This window comes from Triplophysa dalaica, chromosome 15, assembly GCF_015846415.1.
Source record: "Triplophysa dalaica isolate WHDGS20190420 chromosome 15, ASM1584641v1, whole genome shotgun sequence".
Taxonomy (NCBI): domain Eukaryota; kingdom Metazoa; phylum Chordata; class Actinopteri; order Cypriniformes; family Nemacheilidae; genus Triplophysa; species Triplophysa dalaica.
In genome coordinates, this window is record NC_079556.1 from 1,143,932 (window position 1) to 1,168,256 (window position 24,325).

The following is a 24,325-nucleotide window of genomic DNA, read 5'->3' on the forward strand; positions in this document are numbered from 1 at the left end:
TCTTTTCATCCAGCCTATCAGAGTTTGAGGCCGAGTACCAGGAGCTGTGGGATTGGCTGATGGACATGGAATCCATAGTGACCGACAGCCACGATCTGATGATGTCAGAGGAGCAGCAGCTTCATTTGTATAAAGTAAGTGGGTCTTAAAGTTGTGTGCTGAAGGGTCGTGGAAAATAAATACAGACGTTTTAAGGCAACAAATTAAACAAACGTTACTGCGCATGCACGCTTTTGTGTTAAAAAGTAAAAAGTATGTCTAGCCAGAATTTTGGGGGGTTACCAGTAAAAGAACCGTTACTTGGCTAAACTTTAACAAATTCAATTTTTTTTTACATACAATAAAATTTAAGCGATTGTTTATTTAATACAATGATTATGCAATTATGCAAATCCATGTATTTTTATAAAATAATGTTAATATAAATTGATGAAAATATTAATTGTAGCCAGGCGAAAGTTTTGAGTTTTAAGTTTTGTTCAATAAAATAATAATTAACTAATAAAACTTAAAAAATAATAAAAGAAAATTAAGAGAATTCATATCAATAATTTCAGTGTTGCTTTCTTTTTTCTACTTGGAAACATAGAGCATGATGGTGAATTTTAGACGGTAAGATCTTTCTAATGACTCGTGACTTTCAATCCCTTTAAACCGGTTTATCAGATCTCGGTTGAATATTACAATAAAGCCATCTAGATTAGATCATTGTCTTGCATTTCAATCTCTTTCTCCCGGAGCTCGACCGTCACTTTAACACATTTCAGTAAAAGTTTGCTTTGGAGAAACGAGAGCGAGGAAAAATAAAGAAGAGGGAGTGCGGAGGAGAGATAATACTTCACCCTGTTTACAGTCCATGAATTTTTATTAGTCTCAGATAAAGTGGCCTGTATTGTGTTAGGTCAATACGTGTGTTCATGATTAAAACAAACTGATTTGGGCCTTCGGTATTGATTGCGTGCCCACCTTCGCTAATAAATATGTACTGGGCTTCTATGTTAGTTATCTGGGAGTTTTTTTGCGAGGTTCGCCGCATTATCAGGACTGTACGTTGGATTGATCTGGAGAGAGGTTCGTGTGTACATGGGCCGGGTTATCGCGGGGGAAGCAAAAAGCCGTGAGGCATAGAGCGTAAATCAGCCTCATTTAGCTGTTCTTTATCGAACTGAATCCGACACTCTTCATCCTCCAATTGCTCCGAGCATATGGCATATTTCAAAAGAACAGATTGTGAATCATAAAGAAATGAAATTAATATCCAGCCCCCCCAACCACCCCGCCTGGTAGTGGAAACAGCCCCCTAATGATGAGAGAAATGGCAGCGAGCTAGCGCCACCCCTCCCCTCCTCTAAACCCGCGGAGGTCACGCTCAAGGTCACAACTAATCTTCCCTCTCATCGGCACGCTGACCCCGACATTAGTCATATCTTACAGTAAGAGAACTGAGGAAATATCTGACAGTTTTCAGCATCTATAGTTGGCCGTGAAGAAAGACGTTTCGGTTCAGTGTGCTGGTGTGCAGATCTTGAACGCAGTTGATCACTTCAGATAAAAGAAAAATGCAGAAATGCAAGTCATAGTCAGAGAAATGCTCACTACTTCTTATCATTGTTGTTGAATATTTGTGTCGAGCATCACTCAGATGTTGGCTTGTTAGCAGTTCATGCATGGAACGCATTCGAAACGTCTCGTTCTCAGCACCTTCATCACACAGCGACATGCCGAGCACATCTCAGTCTAATCTAACACGCGCTAATGCGCTCGATGATCAAAGCCGGCTTCAGCAAAACTTTCCACTCGGTACTCATCCTCATCCACGCTGCAGATGTTAGCATTTGTTTATTCACAGAAAAAGAGTCACACTTTATGAGGTATCTGTCTTTATGCACGCAAAATCAAAAGTCTGTATTTACCCATGATGCCGTGAAAGATTTTCCCCATGAACCTGTGTGTTGAGCTACGTGATCCGTCAAAACATTTAAAAAAGTTACTTGGAGTCGCAGCTCTTAAAACTTGATCTTGTGTGTTTTGATGGCTCTCTCCCGCCGAGCTGGTTTTTTTCACAAGATTGCATTAAATAAATAAATAAATGAAGCATAACGACAATTAAGCCTTTAAAGTGAATGGATAACTTATGAAATGATCTAAATAATGAAAAAAGAGCACCTACGAAGAGCACAGAATATATGGGAACTCGTATAAAATTGTTTAAAAAACATCCCAAGAAGCAACTTGAGGAAATGGCAAGAGAACATTTCTGCAAATTTTGGGCAAAAGGTGACTACATTAAAGATGTTAAATTATTAGACGTTTTCGATAATCGACATAATTCCCTTTGTGTTATTCTAAAGTTTTGATGATTTTACTGTTTTTCTACAATGTGGAAAAATATCAATAAGTGAGTAAGTGTTCAAATACTTTTGACCGGTATTTAAAACAAACAAAATGAGAACCAACTAGTTTTTTTCTTTCCCCTGTGTAGCCAATAGTTCTGTGGGTTCTCCAAATTGAAATGTATTATTATATTATTTTATTATTATTTGTCAATATATTTATTAATGATTCTGATATATATGAATATGAATACCGTTTATTTAAGTTTGGAATTTCTGTTAGAAATACTATAAGTCTGTACGTGTTTCACAAAAACACTTTGGTTCTTAATGGTCTTAAATATACACTTAATATAACTGCTTATATTTTTCATTTGATTTTGGTACAAAAATGTACTGACAGCTTCGTTCAAACACAGCTGGATTTATATTGTCAGGAAAGGTCAGAAATCCTCGTTTTTTGTTGTTCCTTTGTGATGGAGCACGAATGTTTTCCGACTCTTTCACGTGTGTCAGGAGTGTAAAGACAGTGGAACAGACGCGTGTGTGTGTGTGTTTTGGTGGAGCGACAGAAGCTGTGTGTGAGTGTGACACATTGCTGCTTTATGGTGCCGGAGCAGGTGGTATTTAATGGGAATCACAACATCACAGCACCTTTTCCTGCCTCTCTCTCTCCATCTCTCCCTCTCTTTCTCTCCATCTCTCTCTCTCTTTTACCATCCATCTCGTTCTTTGTGTCTTCCTTTTTAATTTTTGCTCTGCACATTTTAGTCCTCCGTTTCAAGACCTAGTGAGGTTGTTTTTGTTGTCTTCATAGGTAGCATCCTTAATGTCCTAAGCAAACCGACATTACAGTATGTCAACTTCACTTTGTAGATTACAGTGATGACGCCTTAAAATACAACTACAACAATGGACCTTTAAAGCCGTCTGTATATTCCAAACAATTGTGATAACATAAAGTGCTGTCTATAGCTCAGTAAGTTTTGGAACCCAGCTAAGCTAACACACAAACACACAAATGACTCTTTCCCCATCTTAGGACTCTTTCCAAAGACGTTATGTGCTGAATATTGTGCAGATACTCTCGGGTGCACCTGCACGCGTCATTACCCTCGGACACACAATCGGCACTATACACACACACATATACACTGTCAATGGTCTCAGTAAGTACGTGCTAATGTAGGTAATCACTAATGGACATTTTCTGAGTTTGATTGTATTGTTTGTTTATCTTGTACTGTTCCATTACGCCCGTGTTCTTGTGTCTCTTCTGGGCCGGTATGCTTTCTATAGGGTAAATAAATTCCTCCTCTCTTCGGCTCCGGCTCACTTCGTCTGGAAAGTTTCTGAATGGAACCGTTTAATGCTTTAGTGTCTCTTCTGGTCTCCAAGGCAACCGTATCACTTCCTAAAGTAAACAGGTTTTTTGGTCATCTCAGGACATGAACTGTACATTGTGGCTATGAGCGATGTGACAATGTTTTCATCATTAGCATTTAGACGGTGTATCGTTTAAACTACATTAACGTATTGCTATGTAAAAAAACTTGTGCGAGTGAGAGTTGTGTGTTTGAGAGAGAGAGAGAGAGAGAGAGAGAGGGGCTTGTGAGCTCTTGGGAGATTTAATGAGTCTTTCTTTCTTTCTTTCTTTCCATTCATCCTCTCACCTTTCTTTTTCTTGTTTTATTTTCTTTCTATTTCATTATTCCTCTTTCTGTTTGTCTGTAGCTCTTTCTTTCCTTCTTCCCATCATTGTTTCATTTTAATTTTCTGTTCATCTTTGCACACATTCTTGTCTCTTGATTTTTTCGCTTTATCAATATTTTTAACTTAATAACTGAATTTTATTTGGGATGTATCATATCCTTAAAAAGTATTATATTATATTTCTATTAAATTTATATTATTAGGAGCCTAGAAGATTTTTTAGCAAATTTTATTGAAAAATGTTACTGAATGTTTAAACTCTAGTGAAATTATTAGTTTTATCTTAGGTTTTATAAAATTGTGGAAGATTTGTCTATTTCTGAATTAATTTTATAATTAATTTTCTTTCTCACTTTCTCTCTCTCTGTCAATTTTCAATTTAAGTGTGCTTTATTGGCATGACAAAATTCATACATTCATATTGCCAAAGGATTTGCAGCTGTGCTGCGTACAAATAGTGCAAGTATGTAAGCAAACGAAAAGAAAGTAATTATAGTCATAAAATAAAACAAAGTGGGATGTTTGTAGTACAGTAAAGTGATTTATAATATATGTTAATATATAAAAACAGAAATAGAGTATAGTTTAAACAAATATACATTTAAATATCAGAATAAAGGGATATAATAATATAATGTTATGTAGATGTATTTTAAACACCAGGTCAGGGCAGATTCATTGTTTTCTCTGTTGTTCTGACAGGCAGACACATATTGTGCAGCTAACACACAGCAGTCCTTGTGTTCTCCTAACAGACACGCCAGTTTCTGATCATTTGACAGACTTTCAAACGTCTGGTGTATGGACTTGATTTATCCATAAAACATGAAAATCTCTGTCTCTCTCTACCTAATTTTCCTTTCTTACCCCATGCGTTCCTGTACTGTATGTGTATGTGTGTATACAGCAGATGGCTGCTCACGATGCGTACAGGCATTAAAAAAGCGAGATACATTCCACAGGGGAGAGATGCAACAATGCAGACGCCGGGATCGAGCTCTGCCCCCAGTCACAGGGCTGTTCTGAGATCAGTCGTGACCATCACATTCCCTCGGTCCGCCAGACCGCCCCTCCCTCCCTGGCAATCAACATTAGGCGTGAATAAACACCGCCGATCTCCTCTCCGTATCTGTTACACCGGACAGATTTATGCGCAACGTGAAGATCTGATGCATCTCCCCGAGACGCCTGTGAAAGAGAAATGCGGTTTGTCAGGAGAGACAGTCATACAGTCCTCACCCCCCATGAATTATTGAAAGGAGGGATAGAAGCGAAGGAGGAGACACCTGGAGAAAGAGGAAAGGATGACAGAAGGTGAGGAGTAACATCAGAGAGACGGAGAGGGATGTAGACGGTGAAAGGGAGGAAGAGAGAACGATAGACACTACACTAGCTGACCGAAGACTCTGGTTTGTGCAGAATGCTTTTACCAGGGTTGTGTAATAAATAATGTGCCATGTTCTGCTGCCTCTGTTCCTTTACAAGGTCTCCAGCTTCTCACGCATGTATTTTTCTGATACCTAGACTAGTCGATGTAAAGCTCGACGTCATGGCCCTCCATATAGCATGTGCGCTAAGAAGCCGTACTGGATCGCTCATTGTGTTGCACAGATTGAAAGCAGCAGGTTTAAAATCATCTCGCCTCATTACGAGTCTTGCCAGGTTTGGCATCAGCGATATCTGTTGTAGTAAACTTGAAATTTAGCACTTGTGTCGAAATTTGGGTGTCATTTTTGGAAGAAGCGTCCCTTTAACTGAGGTCACAGAAGTGTTTTGTCCATTGTTCCCAGGCTGCGCATTTAAATCCCTCTCGGATGGATTACATATCAATGAATATTCAGCTTTTTTGTGGTTTGTAATTGGCTGGCGTGTGATGTGGGGTCGTTCTGTCCCCCCGCAGCGTCTCTCAATGTCTCTTCTCAGATGCTCCCTCATGAGGCATGGTTGAAGGGAATTACGGGTGTGCGTGTGGTGTTTTGTGTGTTAAAATGAGAAGGTTTGCTGTCTCTGTGTGCGCGAGTTGTTATGGTGGCGCCGGCTGGGGCCTGTGGCTCTTTCTGCAGGACGCTGACTAATTACAGCACTAATGCAGGACACCCCATTGGTACACACTCATTCAGCACGACCACACGCACACTAACACACACCTGCTTTATTTGCCACCCTCCGAAACTGAATCACTCAGGCATGCACAGACAGACACATGGGTAGTTTACAAATAACATAGACTTTTTTAAGTTTTCATTATCAAGCTTTTGTCTTTTTTCAAGTCGGTCAGTATTGTACAAAATGCCGTCATACCACACACAGACACAGCTGAAGTGAAAGTGACCTATTTTTTAGATATGGTGACCCATACCCGAAATGTGACCTCTGCATTTAACCCATCAAGAGAGTAGTGAACACACGCACAGCACGTCATGAACACACGTACACCTGGAGCAGTGGGCAGATATCACTGCCTTTTTATGAAGGGCTCCTCAGTTGTTACCTACCGACCCTGAGGATCGAACCGGCAACCATCTGATCATGAGTCCGACTCTAACCATTAGACCACGACTTCCCACACGTACATGATTTACACACACATACACACACACACACAGTTTCACACACACCCATACACACACACACAGTTTCACACACACACAGTTTCACAAATAGTTTAGCATGCACGCACTCGCACGCACACACATATGTACATTCAGATCACACACAGTTTCACACACACGTATGTACACACAGGTGCACACACAGTTTCTCAGACACACTCACTCTGTTAAATAGGACGTTTCATAAGCAAACTCCAAAAGTATATCTTGATATATCTTGTGTGTGTGTGTGTGTGTGTGTGAATGTGTTTATCTTAACAAACGACATGCTTCATCATTTAATATCTATTGAGACACATTTATTTGCTGTGGTGTTGCCATAACAACACTTGAATGGTCTGAGTTATTGTGACCGGCCTGCGACTTCTCTATGGTCCTAATGGACAATCTAATGCATTACCTTCCTAAATGACTAACTGTTTTTAAGTTCTGATATTTATCACACCTGATTCAAATCATTCAGAGATTCACAAACTGAATCCGTCATATGACAGAGATACAAAACGTGGGTCTAAATCGAGTTTGAACCACTGACGTATAGAGTCATTGGGCTCTTTTGTGAGTGTTCTAGCAACCACCTGATTCTGTTGGGTTTTGTCTGTTCAGAACGCACCTGTTCACACCGATCCTCTTTATTCTTCATGAACTCAAAACTCAAGAAACACGAGCAGCCAATAGACATGAGTGTTGTTGCCAACCTTTTTATGAGGGCTGACAGGCTTGAAGTCAACCAGCTGGTCAAATATATGTTCAGAGCTTGATTCCCAGAGATGATGCTGTAGGAGACGAGAGAACGGGAGGAGAGAAAGAGATGAGAGAACGAGGGAAGAAGCAAGAAAAAGAATAGAAAAATACAAACGGTTGAGAGAAGAGAGAGATTATAGGGATGTAAGAGAAAGTAGGAAAGAATGTGAGGGTAGGATAGGAGAGAGGATGAGAGAACGAGAGGAGGGGGAAAGAGAAGCAGATGAGAGAATTGGGAGCAGAAAAGAGAGAAAGAGTCGAGAAAACAAGGAGGAGAGAAGGAGCTGAGACAATGAGAGGAGAGAATAGAAATAGATGAGAGAATGGGAAAGAACGAGACGAAAGAAAGAATGCGATGGTAGGACAGAAAGAGAGGATGAGAGAATGAAGGAGAGAAGATGAGAAAAAGATGAGGAAAAGATGAGCGGAGGAGAGAAACAGATGAGAGAATGGGAAGGGAAGAGGAGATAGAGATGAAAAACGGGAAGGAGGAGTACAGAGAGATGAGGGAAGAACAGGAGGAAGAGAAGGAGATGAAAAAACAGGAGAGAAAGGATGAGAGAAGAAAACGGGAGTGGCAAGAGAGAGAAGAATATATAGGAGAGATTGAGAAGATAAAACAATCAGAGAGAAGAGAGAAGAAATGAAAGAACCAGACAAAAGAAAGAGAAATGGGAGAATTAGAGACAGAGAGGAGAGAAAGAGATGAAAAAACGAAAAGAGAAAATGAACGAGAGAAAAAGAGCTTTTTCGTCAAAGAAATGCATTTAACCTCTCAAACCACTAGATGGCACTACCAACATCCCCAGCCCATTAAGAAGCAGCTTTTTAAAAACCACACACACACACACGCACAGCAAGACACTTGCGTTTACTCTCAAACGCTTCTTTAGTTTATTTCCTGTATGTAGATGAGAAGAATTCTTGTCTTCAAAATATATTCAAATGGTGCTTTGTCAACTTCCTTGAGAAAATAGTCAAATTTGTAAGTGTTTCCCCAAATAAATGTTGCATTAGTTTCGGGGTGCTGTGTTCTACAGATCAGACCCTTGAGATAGTGAATCTGAGACGAGATGAATATTTTGATGTCAGCATTTCGGATGGCGTCCTGTTATAGCCCATGCATTATTCACTCTTACAAATATGGCTGTTGACAAGGAGAAGCCATATCATTTACAAGGATGTGAGCTTGGGCGAAATTCACAGCTGGGATTTCTTTCTGAGATTAATTAACAAAGCCGAGCATCCAACGCTTCTCTCTCTCTCATTTTCCGCCAATGTGATTCAGATCATACCGCTGAAATAATGAATCCTGCTCCTCATTGTCTCTGTACAACCAACTTCTATAATCAGGATGACAAAGAGAAATCAAATTAATGTGGAATAAGCTTTATTATTATTATTATTATTCGAATGCTTTCGTAAACAAGTTTTGGTGAATTGACAATTCCCGTAGTATACTTCGGTTTTCCATTTTAAACAATTATACATGAACATCATTTTAAATATTGTGTTAATACACATGATATAGTACATTCTCACCTACCTCTCTCTCAAAAAACAAAATTTTCATTAGCTAGGCGGTCGGAAATCTACATTAGCATTTTCGCCTTGAAGAACGCACTGTGGGGCTTTGGGAAAGTTTACTCGTATGAGTTGAAAGCCAAGGGGGCAGGAAGGGGGCGGCGCTCTAATCGTGGGCAAATAGTCTCGAGGCGTTAAGGCTATGGGAGATGAGACGAGAGAGAGACGTGCAGCGATGAGCATGCAGCGATTTACTGCGTCAGAGTCAGAAAATATAGCAAATAATTCTTTATGTGCGTTCGGCTGTTCCTTTCAATAGGAGGCATAATGGCATTTTAATGCAGTGATGTCATGTTGGACGGCTGGCAGAGAGCTGTGTTGTTGTCCCGCTTCCCTGTTGTTTCATTGGCTCGTCTCCAGGATGCTGGACCGTCCTCCACAGCAACGGACAGCTCTCGCAGAGAACGGCTCTTTGCACTTGATGTTCTCCTCTCTGACTGCGGTTTGGCTGAGTTTGTGTTTTCTGTTTCATTGAACGGGCGGTGAAATAGACACACACACAAACGCACAATCGTGCACCTCTCACACACTCGTACAAGCGGGGTTATACAACACACAAATATGAGAGGAGTGACATGACATTGAGCTGTATTTCTCAACAAATGTTGAAAATTGTGCAGATAGTATCTCAAAGACATCAACGTGGAGTATATGGAGTTTAAAGATCATCTCTGTAGAGGTTGAAGGTGGTCCTGATGGTGACCGCTCTATGTCCCGACTCATTAAGTGCTGTTGTGTGCCGTTATCATCCACAGAAACACACGGCTTTGCTTTTACAGACACACGTGTACTCTCAGAGAAGATCTTCACATGTTTGACCTGGTTGAAGAGCCTTGATTGAGAGAAGCTTAGAAGAGGTCACGGAGAAGTGATAGATGTTAGTGAATCGCAGTGGTGATGCTATGAGAGAATCTGACCGTCTGACTGTGATGTGCTTTGGCTCCAGCGCTGTGGAAAGCCGTAGGGGATTCCTGTCTCACCTGCTGTTTGGAGAGAGTCTCCAGAAACAGTTGTACAGTCCCCTGAGGAACGGAGAGATGGAGCATTAAACGAGTGTACTCCATCCGTCATTACAGCTCCTGATCTGGCCCTCGTGTTCCACACGCACTACAGAGGCTTTATTTTCTCCTTTTTATCATATTAAACAAATAGTTATTTCCTTTTCATTAAGTGGTGATATTACATGGCCAAATTTTCAACAAGCTATTACATCACATGTTTCAAAACACCATCGCATTAAGACGTTTGGGGATTTTTCTCCGGAGAGACTCGAGTTCAGATCTGAGCTGCAGGATATTTTGGTGAATCTAATGTCCAGGTTAAAGAAAATAAAGCCTGTTTTTACCGTTCGATTTTATTTTGTATTTAATGACAAACACAGTTTCACTTATGCATTCGTGCAATGCTTTTATTGAAAGTAACTTTAGGGTGCATGTTTTCACATCAGATTCTCATGTAATGCATGCAATACAGTCGAGTTTGGTTTTAATTTGCATCATTACTATCTCATCATTATTAATGATGATTCTTATAAACAAGATGTAGTTTACTCCAATAAAAATAACAACATAAAGAATGCAAAGAAAAGTTTTTTTTAACTAATTTTACGTGACTACTTTACTGCAGAACGCGAGATCCAGTGGGCATGGTTGGATCCAGAACCAGTCTCCTCCTATTAAATTGTGATTGGTCGACGCTGGATCCAGTCACCTCCCACTGCATCTTGATTGGTTGATAGATTTCTGCAGCAGTTTTTGAGTCATACTCGTGTTGTTGCTCTACCATTTCCTCATAACTGAAGTTATTCTTTTGAGAGAAAAACAAATTCGCTGAAGACAAACTTTATTTATTAAGGTATTTTTAATAACATATTTTATTAGATTTAGGTGTAGTGTGGTTTTAACATTACTTACAGGCGTACACTAAATTATGATTAAACTGATAATAAGAGCAAACGTTGCAACTTAACTCTCCAAATTGCAGCCAAGTGCATAAAGTGGGAGGAGTTGGATCTGGATCCAACCACGCCCCCTGAATATTGTATTTTGCAGTGAGGACCATCTCCAGGTTTTTGAGGTTCAATATTTGCATAGTGTATTTCACTTTTGCTTGTTCTAGTTTGTTTTTCCCCACAAATGTAAACATTCGAGCCACGTTGGTTCTCCGTTTTGTCTCCTGTGCTTTGAAAGAGCAACCCCTGAGCAATACAGTTTTCCTTTGGGATATGTTTTGGTTTCTCTTATTTTTCTTCCCGTCTTGTTTTCATTTCATTTGGGTCTCTCTCAGTGGAGATCTGTGGGACGAGCATGCTTCTATATGGGCTATCTGATGGGAAACATCTCTCTCTCTCTTAAATTCTTGCTTTCTCTGACCTTCTCTCACAGCTCTTGCTTTTTCTACCAAACTCTCTCTCTCTCAATCCCTGCTTCAAGACACAAATAAATCTCCATTATTATCACATCAGTCACAAGCAGGCGGCCCAATCCAGCGAATTCAGCTTTTCAAACCCCGTTCTGTACCACCGAAATAATTGGAATTAAATTATTAATGAAGGATACTTAAAAAAGATTGTTTTATGATTCACCATTAGTGAATTTGCTATTCATTTAAATATTTGTCACTTGATTTATGTGGGGATAATGCAATATAGGCTCCAATTAACAATACATGCTCTGTGTGATGTGATTTTCAGTTAATGCAAATGGAATAAGCAAGAAGAAAGTACGCGACTGCACTCCTCAAATGTAATTTACCCGGCCAGTTCTTCCCATTTTAAATGACATTGTACGTTTTAATTCTCGCTCTCTTTTCAAAGGTTGCACATTTATACTCATTGAGCCGAACTGCCGTTCATTTACATGGAAAATGACTTGCCGAGTTGGGATATCCGTCACGTTCACACCTATTTACTTTTTGGAGTTGTGGCAGTGTAGAACTCCATACTAACCAACTTCTTTCTTTTTTTAACCTATGCATCATGTGAGAAGAATCGCGAGAGATTAGCTTGATACCTAAATGAGAGTTGTATTATTTAAGTGTCCAGAGCTGTAAAACAACAAACTCTTGGGCCGTAAAGTTTTCCCCACAGCGAGCAGCACTACCGCTGTGATTTCTGGCACCGTGGCTTTATGTTGCAGCCGGGCCGAGCAGAACAGATCTTAGGCCTCCATTCTCTCTTAACGCTCTTGGCCGATTGCATTATTCCTGTGTTTGTCTGGTGAAGAAAAATGCCACGCTCAGTGTAGAGAGGGTCAGCGGAGAGATGGGCTTTGAGTATCTTTCCATGAGAACCCCTCCTCCCCGAACTCACAGCTGAGCTCCAGACCCCGGGCCCCGGATAAATAGTGCCTTTGTTCATCACTCAATGGCATTAGGCATGGGCTTCCTATGGGGGTCACCACCAAGCCTTGTGAGGGGGCAGAAGGAGAGGCTGAAAAAGAACAACACGTCTCAACCATAAACTTCAAGCGGATCAGTACGAGACGGCCATATTACTTGTGGCGTGATGATGACATTAAATAATATAAATTGATATAGTTCAATTTGGGTAATTTTTAAGCCGTTAAATTATTATATATGATCAAAATATTATGTATTATAAATATTTTATATTTTGTATTAAGGAAAAGCATACATCATTTTCTAAACAACGTATTTCCCAAAAATAACTTTTATGTGAAAAGAGGATTTTAATCATTGCATTACATTTGACATGTATAGATACAGTAACATGGAGTTTTATGTTTCAAACAGAGAGGGCGCTATAGAGGCAATCAATACAGATTAATGCTTTTATAGTCGTGAAAACAGGCTTTATTTTGATCATTTTTTTGGAAGGGGGTGTCATTTGTGACCCATGCTTGGTAAGCATACGGCGAGCTCGTAACAAACCATCCAGATCTTTTTTTGCATAATAAATCTTCCCGATTTAACATCCTGGTTATATAACTTTTTTTTGATTGTGACAAGTAATCTGTGTAACACGACAAGAGCCGAGTGAATATCTCAAATTCCTCTGCGCTCTGTATTGTTTTCCAGATTGCTGGCTATTATAACAGCGAGAGAGAGCGCATTCCCAGAATCCTGTGAGCTAACATTTTTTGCAGTTGTGAGAGCGTGACATCGTTTCTTTTTGCGATCAACCTTTTCTTGTCACCGTGAACGAATGCATTCTCTGCGCAATTTGTTGCCACTCATCGCATTTTGACAACGTGAAGTTTATTTTGTCCCCTGTCCCTTAAGAAAGCTCCTGATGAGGTTTGGAAAGGCTGGTGGAAACTCTCCTGTGTTCCTCTCTGACCACGCAGTGACTGCCCACCTTGTTCTTAAACAGAGAGAAGAGAGCCCGGTAAAAAAACACAAAAAATAACAAAAAGCGCTCGACTCAATACCAACGTTCTTTACCAGTTGTAAAATGGCTTATTCTTCCAGTCACCATGGTGACAATTAACAGTGTTTCAAGGACTTTTGTTCAAGGCCGGTTTGAACAGACCCCCACCGCCCGACCCCTTTTCGTTGCAAAGTGATTTTTCACGACAAGAGAAAAAAGACGTCTGTTTTGCATAAACAGTAAGGAATCGCATCCAAATGGAGGCTTCACGTTTCCCCCCCTTTTAAAGTAAATATGTAGCTTTTTACTTCCTGGTCTTTCAAGCCCGGCACTCACACATCTTTGAGAGTTTGGCTCGGCCTCCTCAGCTGCACCGAGTTTCCATCAATGGGGCTCTTCTACCCCGGCTTCTTCCCCCTCTCGCCGCTTCCTCTCCTCCTCCCCGCGCCCGGCTCTCCATCTAGAGCGAATTACAGACATCAAGGATGCTGGCAAGATATGAAAAGGCCTCAAACTGATTAAGTAATTATCAGTTTTCCCAGCTTCATTCAGCTCCGTATCATGAAAGCATATCAAATTCCATATTTTGTACCTCTGAGTCAATTTGTAGCTCATCGGCTGCCGGCGTAGGTCTCCATGTGACTGATGCATATTCAGGTTTTTTCGAAAATGGATTCCCTGTCCTTCGTGCAAAACATCTAATGCGGCCGCTTCAGCGGATAATCGGAGAAGCCTAAAATGGACTTTATTTTACCCTTGCAGATTCACTTTCAGTGCTAAGGAAAGACGTTATTACTTCCGTTTTGATTTAGAGACGGCGGAGAATCAGACGAAGTAGTCGGCGAGCGTCCTGAGAATTCATGTGCGAACGTTAGCATTAAATGATTTAAACATACCTCATCTCCACCTCATGCAGTTTTGCTTCTGTTGTCTCAACAGGTTACAGAGCCTGAACAAACTTTAATTTAACGGATAAGATGAATCTACGAGACCGCATTAAGTGCGTTCATGTGTGACTGCGTTTTTGCTGACATTTCCAGACTCGCGTTCATTAATATGTGAAATAAATTAAAATTACAAGGGCTTGTTGATATTTTATCGTTTTACGACCATCTTTGCTCACTCTTGCAGTTATTTAGCATAATATAATGCTTCTACTTCTGTAAAGGACCTCAAGGAGCGAGTGGAGAACAGGTAACCAGATTACCTAAGAACAGTCTTGTGGCCCTTTTTTCTTTGGTAACCCAGAAAGCCTAGCGATGCCCTGGCAACCACATCATGGCAATCAGCCCGCAACCATTCTTGCATCACTGTCCAGTACATTTCCTCTAAAAAATTATAAAATGTTAGTGAATGGTTACAGTATACAGCTAACATGGAGTTTTCTAAGTGAGCGCAAGCGTGTCATGTTGTACACGGATAAAGGCTTTTCATAGTAAACTTTTGTCTTGGAAGTTTTCACATCGCCCGGGTAAGCTTCGTTCCTCAAGGTTAACGGAGCGATGCCAGAATCATGTATTACCGTCACACCTGCACCTCCGTGGCATCCTTTGGCCCTGGAATATGTTTTCCCTCAACGTCAATTACACAGTTGACTATAAAGTTTTTAGCGTGACCAAGCCGGTGCTGTCTCCTAGGGTTAGCTATGTAAATCAACGCATCGAGCTTGCGACGGGGAACTTCACTCCAGGGTCGAAAGTCACGCGTGCACGTAGCTGAGGTTAACTTCTTACCTCGACTTCACGTCATTGCAGAATTCTAATTACTCGGGTTGTCTTCCCTCCGTCTGCGTTCTCCATCAATAACATGCCATTTTTTAAACCAATGGGTGGACTTAAAATCAATATTTGCTGTCAACAAACAAATTGTGTAATCTCCTTTACTTTAAAGGGGCGCGTCTTTAGTTTGGCGACCGCTATTAAAAACCGAAAAGGATGAATGATTTAAAAGGATGTGATATCATCTCCATCAAAACAAACGACAGTGAAAAATGAACGCTGGCCGCTTGACAGCGAGGGAAGGGGGGAAAAACAGCACATTTAAATATTTAAATGCGCATCCGCCATAATGATAAATGACAACCGAAAACTAGAATCAAGTAGCTATTGATGCAGAAAATCAAATGGGGAGACAGAGAGAGAGAGAGAGAGAGAGAGTGAGGGAGATGGAGATTGAGAACAGAGAGAAATTAAGCGAGAAAAGGTGTCGGATAGCAGTTCCATCTTTTACTGTATGCTGGTCCAGCGTTGTTCAAACGAAATCATCAAATTATAACAAATTGTATGTTTTCTGTAGAGATTTTAGTACATTAACTATTACGGTATGCTCTAGGTTTTAAGACATATTTGGTAAATATTTTGTTGTCTTTTAAACAAACAATATTGATTGGCTTGCCACTAGATGCGCAGTCCGGGTCCTAATGCAAAACCACTGGAGCTCTTTTTGACTTACAAAGTACAAAAAAGAGAAGAAAAAAACCCATAAAAATGCAAATTGGACTCTTCTGACTCTGTCATCTGTGTTTGTGTCTAAAGGGAAACACTGTGGAGATGTCCATGTGGCTTCCAAAGAAAACCCAACTTCTAGGCTGGTCTGAATCTCTGAAGAGAAGCGGCGTCGAACTGCCCACCGACTTCGACCGCCGACTGAGTGCCCTTAGAAGCAAATGGGATCAACTGGAGGTGAGCTTTGTGTTCACTCCCTATTGTATGAACATCTCAGAACAAGGGGAATATGAAACCTGTTCGGAAAACCACCGTTAATCGCTGTTTAAAAAGACTCAAAGCAGCACATCAGTCGTGGTTTCTTTACAGACCTGATACAGGTGAGCATCCCACATTGAGAATGATCTTTCCCTGAACCAGAGCACCTGCTGAGATGAGAGCGGGGGAAACATTGAGAGGCGAACCAGACCGAAATAGACACCGAGAGAGATTGAGAGATTGTCAGAGTAAATGTCTCGCATGTATTTTCTTCCTCTTTGCAATATATGCGTTCTTCGTGGATGCAAAGTTACCCTGTTTTTTCTGGCATAGTTGATATTAAAGAGCTTTTTTGAGCTATTTAAAAATTTTTAATGTTATCACACTGTTGCAGTTTCTTCTATTTTAAGCATTTTATTTTTCCAAAATACTGGAAAAAGTGAAATTTACATTTATGCATTAAGCAGATACTTTTATCCAAAGTCAAAAGTGACTTGCATTCAATGGTAAAAAAATGCATTCTGTGTGACAGCATGACTTTAAACCAGTGGTTCCCCATCTGGGGGCTGTGGCATACTGGGGGGCCCCAAGTTGGGCATATATTTTGTGGCATTATATAAAGTAAATACATTTATCTTAACATAATCATTATATGCAATCAAACAATGAACAAAATAGGACCACCAACCAAAAGCATTGATGTTCCAGCATTTTATAACCGAATTAGTTTTGGGGTTTCATTAAATTTTAAATTTAAGATGATACGTTTTTATAAGGGGGTCCCCAAAGTGATGCAATCTACACAAAGGGGGGGCCGTAAAACAGAAAAGTTTGAGCACCACTGCTTTAAACAACCAACGTCTTTTTCCCTGCAATTTTTTTGCTTTTTAACCTTAATTATGGTGAAGGTTTTTTTCACTGCTGTACGAGACTAAATAATTTATTGTATATTTGGCAAAAAAATATTTAATCTTTGCTAATACAGTGTAAACATGTTCAGTCACTTTGATGTGCTTCGACTGCAGAACTTCTCATAATTAACATAACGGCCTTTGAACTAAAACATGTTTTTTGTAGAGTTTCACGTAACTGGCTTTCTTCCGTCTAGTGTTAATTCCAGATAACCATCGATACGCGTTGAGTGGCGTCTTTCTAACACGCGCGCGACAGGAATAAACCATCAGTGGTGCGTAGAGTTCAATCCGAGCGACGGCGCGCCAGCACCTCAGCATTACGCCGTCTCCATTGCATATTAAACAAGCCTATCAAGCCAGCCATTGGCATCTGCTGTGCTGACACAAATTGTGAATTAAATGAAATTGATGTCCTCTGTCGTATATATTTATGAAGACAGACCATTCTCTGAAGTATTCTGCTTATGAAGAATTTATGATTGCAAACTGTTCCCGAACAAAATAAAGTGGCAATAAATTCCTGTTTTTTCGCTGCGTGACCCTCCAAGGGCATCGACTTCACCTCCCACCGAGACATTTGTTACACAGTGAAAACACAATGGCTAAATCTGGATTCCATTGATGCTAGTCAAATGATTTGTATTCAAATGAGTGGAAAGGACAGTGGCATAAAATGAGAGCGAGGGAGACAAACAAACAGATGCTTATAGAAATCATATGAACTAGTTCATAGAACTGCAAGTTTTGGGCAGCGACTACATTTTATGTTGAAATCACAGAAAATATATTTGACACTATTTATGTTTGTAGCATTTGAGTAGACCATGAAAAGTATTTAGCAAATAACAAGAGCGAGACTTTAACTTGCTTCGTGTTAACATTTATGCTTTTGGCATGAATTTAGTGTCTCTATGTGCAAGTATTTGATTTATGTACTTTCACTTTTTCGTATCACTCTTTAGGGCTATTGTGTATCTTTATTTATTACCTTTTTGTTCAACATGTTTTCTTTGTAAAATTGTAAACTTAAAAAATAAACTTGATTTGAAGCCGTGCACTGCTCACACAATGACATAAGAAAGTGTCATCATGCATCACTCTCTACTCAACACGCTACATGGCATTTTGCACATTTTGGTCTCACAAAAAGCACTCTGACATGCAACCATCATTGGCTTCATAAAATGACAATAAGGTCTGATTTCGCCACAGTCAAGCTTATGGAATACCTTGAAATTTGTATTTGGCCAAAGAGCCCATTTTCACCGTACAGCTAAAACCATCTCTCATCACAGAGCAGAACTGCCCATTTAAACAGTGTGTTGACAGGAGAGAACACAGATGTGTTAATAAAGGGCCGATCGTAGGGAGTGTGTGTGCGGTCGAACCCCGAGAACTTAATTGAATCCGCATGCTGAAATAGGCACTTCATAGCGGCGTCATAATCACATCTGTTTGCATTCCAGCTTCTGACTCTCGGCACAAATAAAGGAAGGACAATTACGGCAGCCAGTGTGTGTATTAATTGGATAATGGCGTGTTTTGCGGTTGCAATTGCCATCTCGGTATACAGGGTTCAACCTGCACTCCGTCTCCAAAAGTGCTATTGCTATGCAGGTGGAGGAACACACACAGACACACAATGCTCAGCATGGGTCTCTGTTCACTCGCTGTCAGTGAGGGAAAATTGTTCAGTGGAGACCATTTCTGAAATCATCACTGTGTTTTTCTTGCGGTTGATTGTTTGCTATTCAACAAACATTTGAATGTTGCTGTAAAATGATGAGATTTTAACCCTCTCAGATCAAACACCGTTATCAGAGACTTGAGGATAGTAGAGGAGGTTTGGATACACAGTCTTCCCCAAATCTCACTTGTCAAATGAACACAACAATAAGAACGAATCATGTTCTGTATCATAATCAATCTCCCAATAACATTTATGTTTGCTGTTTTTTTAGTGTATGCATTCATGTATGCATCTTGTGATGTGTGTAAGAAATCATCCTTTATAAACATTTACTTTGTTATTTGCACACATCATTGAAACACATAAAATCCACAAGAAAGTTTGTAACTAAGACGTTTTCGTTCACCATTGACTCCTATAGAATGACAACAGACTAGCAGGGAAGTGAATGGTGACCCAAATTGTAACAAAGTTTCATTAAATATCTAAATTTTTGTTCGGCACAACAAGGAAATGTTTACAAGTTTGTAACAACAATTTTCATTTTTGGGAACTATTGCTTTCAAACTGAAAGAGCGATATGAAGATGTTGATACTTGAACTATTTATTGCATCTAGACTGTCTACAAAACAATATAAAACTAACTAAACTATATAATGCACCGTAAGAAATAAGAAATACATTTAGAATTAATAAATGAAATGGCTGAAGAGGAAATAAAAAGATTAATCATCATACTGCTATTATTTGACATATGTGACCCTGGATGACAAAACAAGTCTTAAGGGTCAATTTTTTGAAATTGAGATTTTCTCATCTTCTCAAATGTGACTTGTATTGATATATGGTTTGTTAGGATAGAGCAATATCTGGCGGAACAACAATCTGGAATCTGAGGGTGCAAAAAAGTAAAATATTTAGAAAATCGTCTTTGAAGTTGTTAATCTGAGGCACTGTATCAGGCCATCCACTCACACAAATAAAGTTTTTATACAGTTATGGTAGGAAATTTATCAAATATATTCATGGTACATGATCTTTACTCAATATCATAATGCATTTTGGGCAAAAAGAAAAATCTGTCATTTTTAACCCCTACAATATATTTTTGGCGAATACTAAAATTGTTCCTGTGTTACTTAAAACTGGTTTTGTGGTCCAGGGTCACATATTCTTAAACAATGGTTGATTCGCATAAAGGATGTTCTGTTGTGTTTGTGTTGCGCTCATACGGTCCTTTGTGACATCTCTGTTTGCGTCCAATCAGAAAACCCTAGCGGAACATGTGGAACCCAGCATGGGCCATCACAGCCAGCGTGATCTTCTGTCTCCGGACACCAACAGGATGGTGACCCAGCTGGAGACCCGGATAAAAGAGTTAAAGAGCTGGCTGAGAGAAACCGAGCTCTTCATCTTTAATCTGAACCTCAGACCAGAAGCAGAGCAGTGTGAGGACGCCCGAGATCAACATCACGGCCCGCAGGACAGCAAACAGCTGCAGCACTTTAAGGTGAGCAGAACATTTACATTTACAATGAAATACAAAGAAAGAAAAGTGCTTATATAGTAAAGAACCTCCTTCTGAAAGTAACCCCGCTTCTCTGGAGCCGCGGTCTTTTAATAAATTCAGGGCAAGAGCACCCGTCACATCGCCTGACTGAAAATCTATATGAAATAATTATTTGAGTTAAAATCCTGAGAAACAGCTTGGAGTATTCATCAAGACGTGTCAAAACACAGGTAGCCCGGATGATTACATTTCACCCGCTGACTGACAAACACAAGTGTAGAAAAGCTTTAAATATACACAGGGCTGAATGAACACAGAGGAGTGGAAGCATGACACGCAGGCACGCAGCCAGAACGCTTTGCATCGATTTCACAAAAAACATCCAGAGAAAAGAATAATATATGTAAATATTGACACGTGTGATTTTTATGGGCAGTTCTGCCATTGCACTAAACAGATCAACATGCGGGTTAAGTAAGAAAAAGAATGATTACAAGCACTTTTCAGTAGCTATCAAGCATGAATTGGCTGAACGGTGTGATCTTAACTTTACGATATCTAAATGGAGAACAGAAACTGTAGAGTTTAAACTGCTGAGGGATTTAGGACGGCCCAAAACTCTGCAGATCATAATGATTTTAAAACATATTGTTCTTTTTTGATATTGCTGATGCACAATATCTTCTGCTTGTACTTGCAGTCTGAGCTTCAGTAACTTTAGTCTCATTGAAGAGGGATGTGCTGTAGTTGATGAGATTTTTGTCTGGTGGACAGGCAAGCATCATTTACTTTGTCTTCAGCAAAACTAGTTTTGACTTATTAAGTGTAATGATTTGAGTTACGTAACTATGCTGCAGTATATCAGCCGCTGATTTATATCTGCTGATTTTTGGTCAATTTACATTATCATTAATGCATTTGGCAATGCAATGTAGGTCCAAAGTGACTTACATTGCATTGTACTATACATTGGTTTCTAACTATGTACAATCCACTGGGATCGAACTCATGACCTTGGTGTTGCCAGCGCCATGCTCGAACCTCTGAGCCAAAGGAAAGCACAGGAAATTTGAAACCATATGCAGATCGGTTATAGCCAGGAGCAGAAATCCAGGGCTTAGCCCAGAGACATCCATTTATGTGTCAGAATACACTTACGTGTCTAAAAACAAGCGTGATTTCCCGTCAAAGCGCTCTGCCATTGCTAAGCACCCATAAGCCGTGCTCGCCATGAAGGTTCTAGAAAAGAGTAAATAGATTTTTAGCAAGAACACGCCGGAAAAAAAACCCTTGTCTGAGACTGCATTGCTCTCTTTTTGAGCGTACATGTCGCTCGTCTACATTTAAAATTACGATCTTGCACACATGAACGATGCAAAATATGAACGGCCCCTAAGTGAATCGTACAGGGCATAATAATATAAACAATCAGTGCTTCAGTGCGGGGCTTCAGCCCCTTTAGTTAGTTGATATAATATACCAAAAGTATAATTATTAACTGCGTTTATTTTTATGAATGAAGTGCGTGGAAGCACTGAGTTGTTTGATGTCCAAGTCCTGTTCAAGTTCAGGTTCAGGTTCAGGTTCAAGTTCAATTTTATTTATATTGCACATTTAAATACAACCAGGGTGACCAAAGTGCTTCACAATGTCCAAAGACAATCACACACAAGCAGCATGAATACAACAGGGGGAAAAAACTTTAAAAAAATCATATAAATATATGTATATTAATAAATAAAAACATCACAATGTCTCCGCTCAGACTGATATAAATGCCAAAGAATACAGATGTGTCTTTTGTTGTTAATGTTTGAAAAATTTGACAGCAAAGTTTACCTTTGAATGTTGTCTAATTTGTATTTTTTGATGATTTTTCTGATGATGCAATAATACTGTAGCGAGGATATCTTAATGCCTTTGCTTTCGAAATGGATAGAGGAGGTGTTTGGTTGCTGTTACATAGGACAAGCAATGGATTATTGGTTTAATTTGAAGTTGACTTGCTGTTATTGTAGTTTTTTATTAAGAAAATGATGCCGTTTGCTTTCATGAACTGAGTTTGGTGTTTCGCATCATTTTAGCCCAGATTTTCCCAGTAAAATTAAACATCACTTCAGCGGATTGAGAGATACATGTTCTGCTTCTAAAACAGAGACAGATCTTTATTTATCGCCTCTCGACTGAGGCAGGTAGAGTTCGTGTCCGTTCGGTTTGAGATTCCTTTAAGACTCCAATAAAACCCTGAGATATGTTAAAAGGAGAGATAGCGAGCGGCTTCGTTATGAGTAACAGATATGGTCATCCTTTAAAATGTCATCATAAAAATGTCCGTCTTCCACTGAATAAAAAACATGAAGTTCTTTACGTCCTGGGGGGCAGTGGAGTGGTCTAAAATTAGACACTATTGTATCTTAACCTTCAGTGGTCAGACGGTTCAGAGTAGTTGGCTGCCAATTTCAATTCTTTCATTAATAACTGTCTTCTCTGTAATGGTGTGCCTTCGAGATATTAAAACCCGAGGGCTGGACACTTCATGTCAGGGAGAGAAGAGGACACGAGAAGCGCGGGCCAGCTTTCGTCATTGGATAACAGCCATTTATACTCTCTAAATATCAATATAAATCTTTATAAATATTGCATTAATGGATGATGTGTTTTGCGTCTTTGATAGCTAGTGAGACAAATACATCACCCAAAGGAATTAGATCTCATTCAGAGCCGTTGTCATTTTTTATGTGGAACACAAAAGAAGATATTTTGAGAAATGTATCCACGCAATGGAAGTCAATGGGAAAATGCTGTTTGGTTACCAGTTCTTTAAAAGAAAGTCATACAGGTGTGGAATGACATGATGGTGAGTAAATGATGAAAGAGTTATCATTTTGTATGTGAACTCTCCTTTAAATGATGCTGGAACCCTTGCGCCTCAGTGTGACAGTTCTTAGAGCCCATCCTGAAACAGCTACAACTCCAAACCACGTTCCTATTAAAGACGTTCCACGGGAGAATTAGACTAAATGGAAATCAGACTGAATCACTGCGGCAGCGTTTGAGTCCCAGTCCATCTCCGTGTCTCCGTGGCACCTTTGATCAGCCGTCTCAGCGTGTGGCCCGGGGCCTCATCCTCAGGGTCCCGTCCGTCTGATTGAATGTGACGGCACAGATATAATATCAATACTTTCTCCATGATTAGGAATAAGAAACTCCCATTCTTTGGCAAGTGCTAACCACATTAAGGCAGTTCTGGGACGGGCAAATGCAGAGTTAGCGTCTCATCAGCTAGTAATGGGGAGCAGTCAGGTGACAGACTTGTTCATTACACACACAATCGACTGGCCGCACGCACACGCAGACTGGTATTTTTCATTATATGTCCATCGCGCTCGCTTTCATTTACAGGCACTAATGAGAAAATGTCTTCGATGATAGGGCTCGCCTGCCGTTTGTTTGCTTTAGAGCGGTAAAGAGGACGCCTGCTGTTCGTAAGACATTAGTCTCATTGTGAAAGCACTGTCAGGTTTTTTCTGTTTAAGGGAAAAATAATTAAAAATAAGCATCCTTTAACAAAGTGTTATATTGGAGGAAGGTCACTCACAATCTGACTCGAATGTATTCGGTAATAGTAATGTAGATGTGTTTGGAAAAAGACAAACAGAATACAAAATGGTGAATTCCATTTCTTCTTCAGCTTTGGACACGGGACTTGACTTCTTTTCCGCAGATCCTGTTATTAAACTTTTAATATAGGTCACATTAAAATGTTTTACTGTGCCTTAATCATTTGTTTTCATCTAGCATATTTATTGATTTATTTTCAAATGGCTGTTTATTTGTAAAGAAATATTGTTTGAACCTTGTCCTTCCCATCACTTGTGTTTTTTTATATTATGTGCATTTGTATTTTTGTTTGATTTTATTTGTCTATACTTTGAGACAATGTGATATTGTGACAAAGGATAAATTAGATTTGCACTACATAAGGTAAAGCATAAATGTTTCAAGTATTTTTTTAATGATATTCAATTGTAAGCCATGTTTAAAAAAAATGAAACAAAGTGCAAAGTTTTGAAAACAGAAGAAAAGCGACTTAAAATAGAGAGTAAAGAAAGAAGTTTATTTTATTTCTTTGCTTCTATTTTTTATTGACACAGCGCAGCTTATTTTTTATTAGCGTGTCGGGATCGAAACA

At 39.6% G+C, this 24,325-nt stretch overlaps 1 protein-coding gene across 1 annotated transcript in view; it reads left to right on the forward strand.

Moving 5' to 3' along the window:
* The window catches only part of akap6 (A kinase (PRKA) anchor protein 6), a 106,485-nt gene that overhangs the window by 67,534 nt on the left and 14,626 nt on the right, over positions 1-24,325 (forward strand). Inside the window, exons 9-11 of the mRNA XM_056768126.1 lie at positions 14-134; positions 15,851-15,997; positions 19,891-20,133. Of these exons, the coding sequence (XP_056624104.1) occupies positions 14-134; positions 15,851-15,997; positions 19,891-20,133 (511 nt within the window). The remainder of the gene's footprint in view (positions 1-13; positions 135-15,850; positions 15,998-19,890; positions 20,134-24,325) is intronic.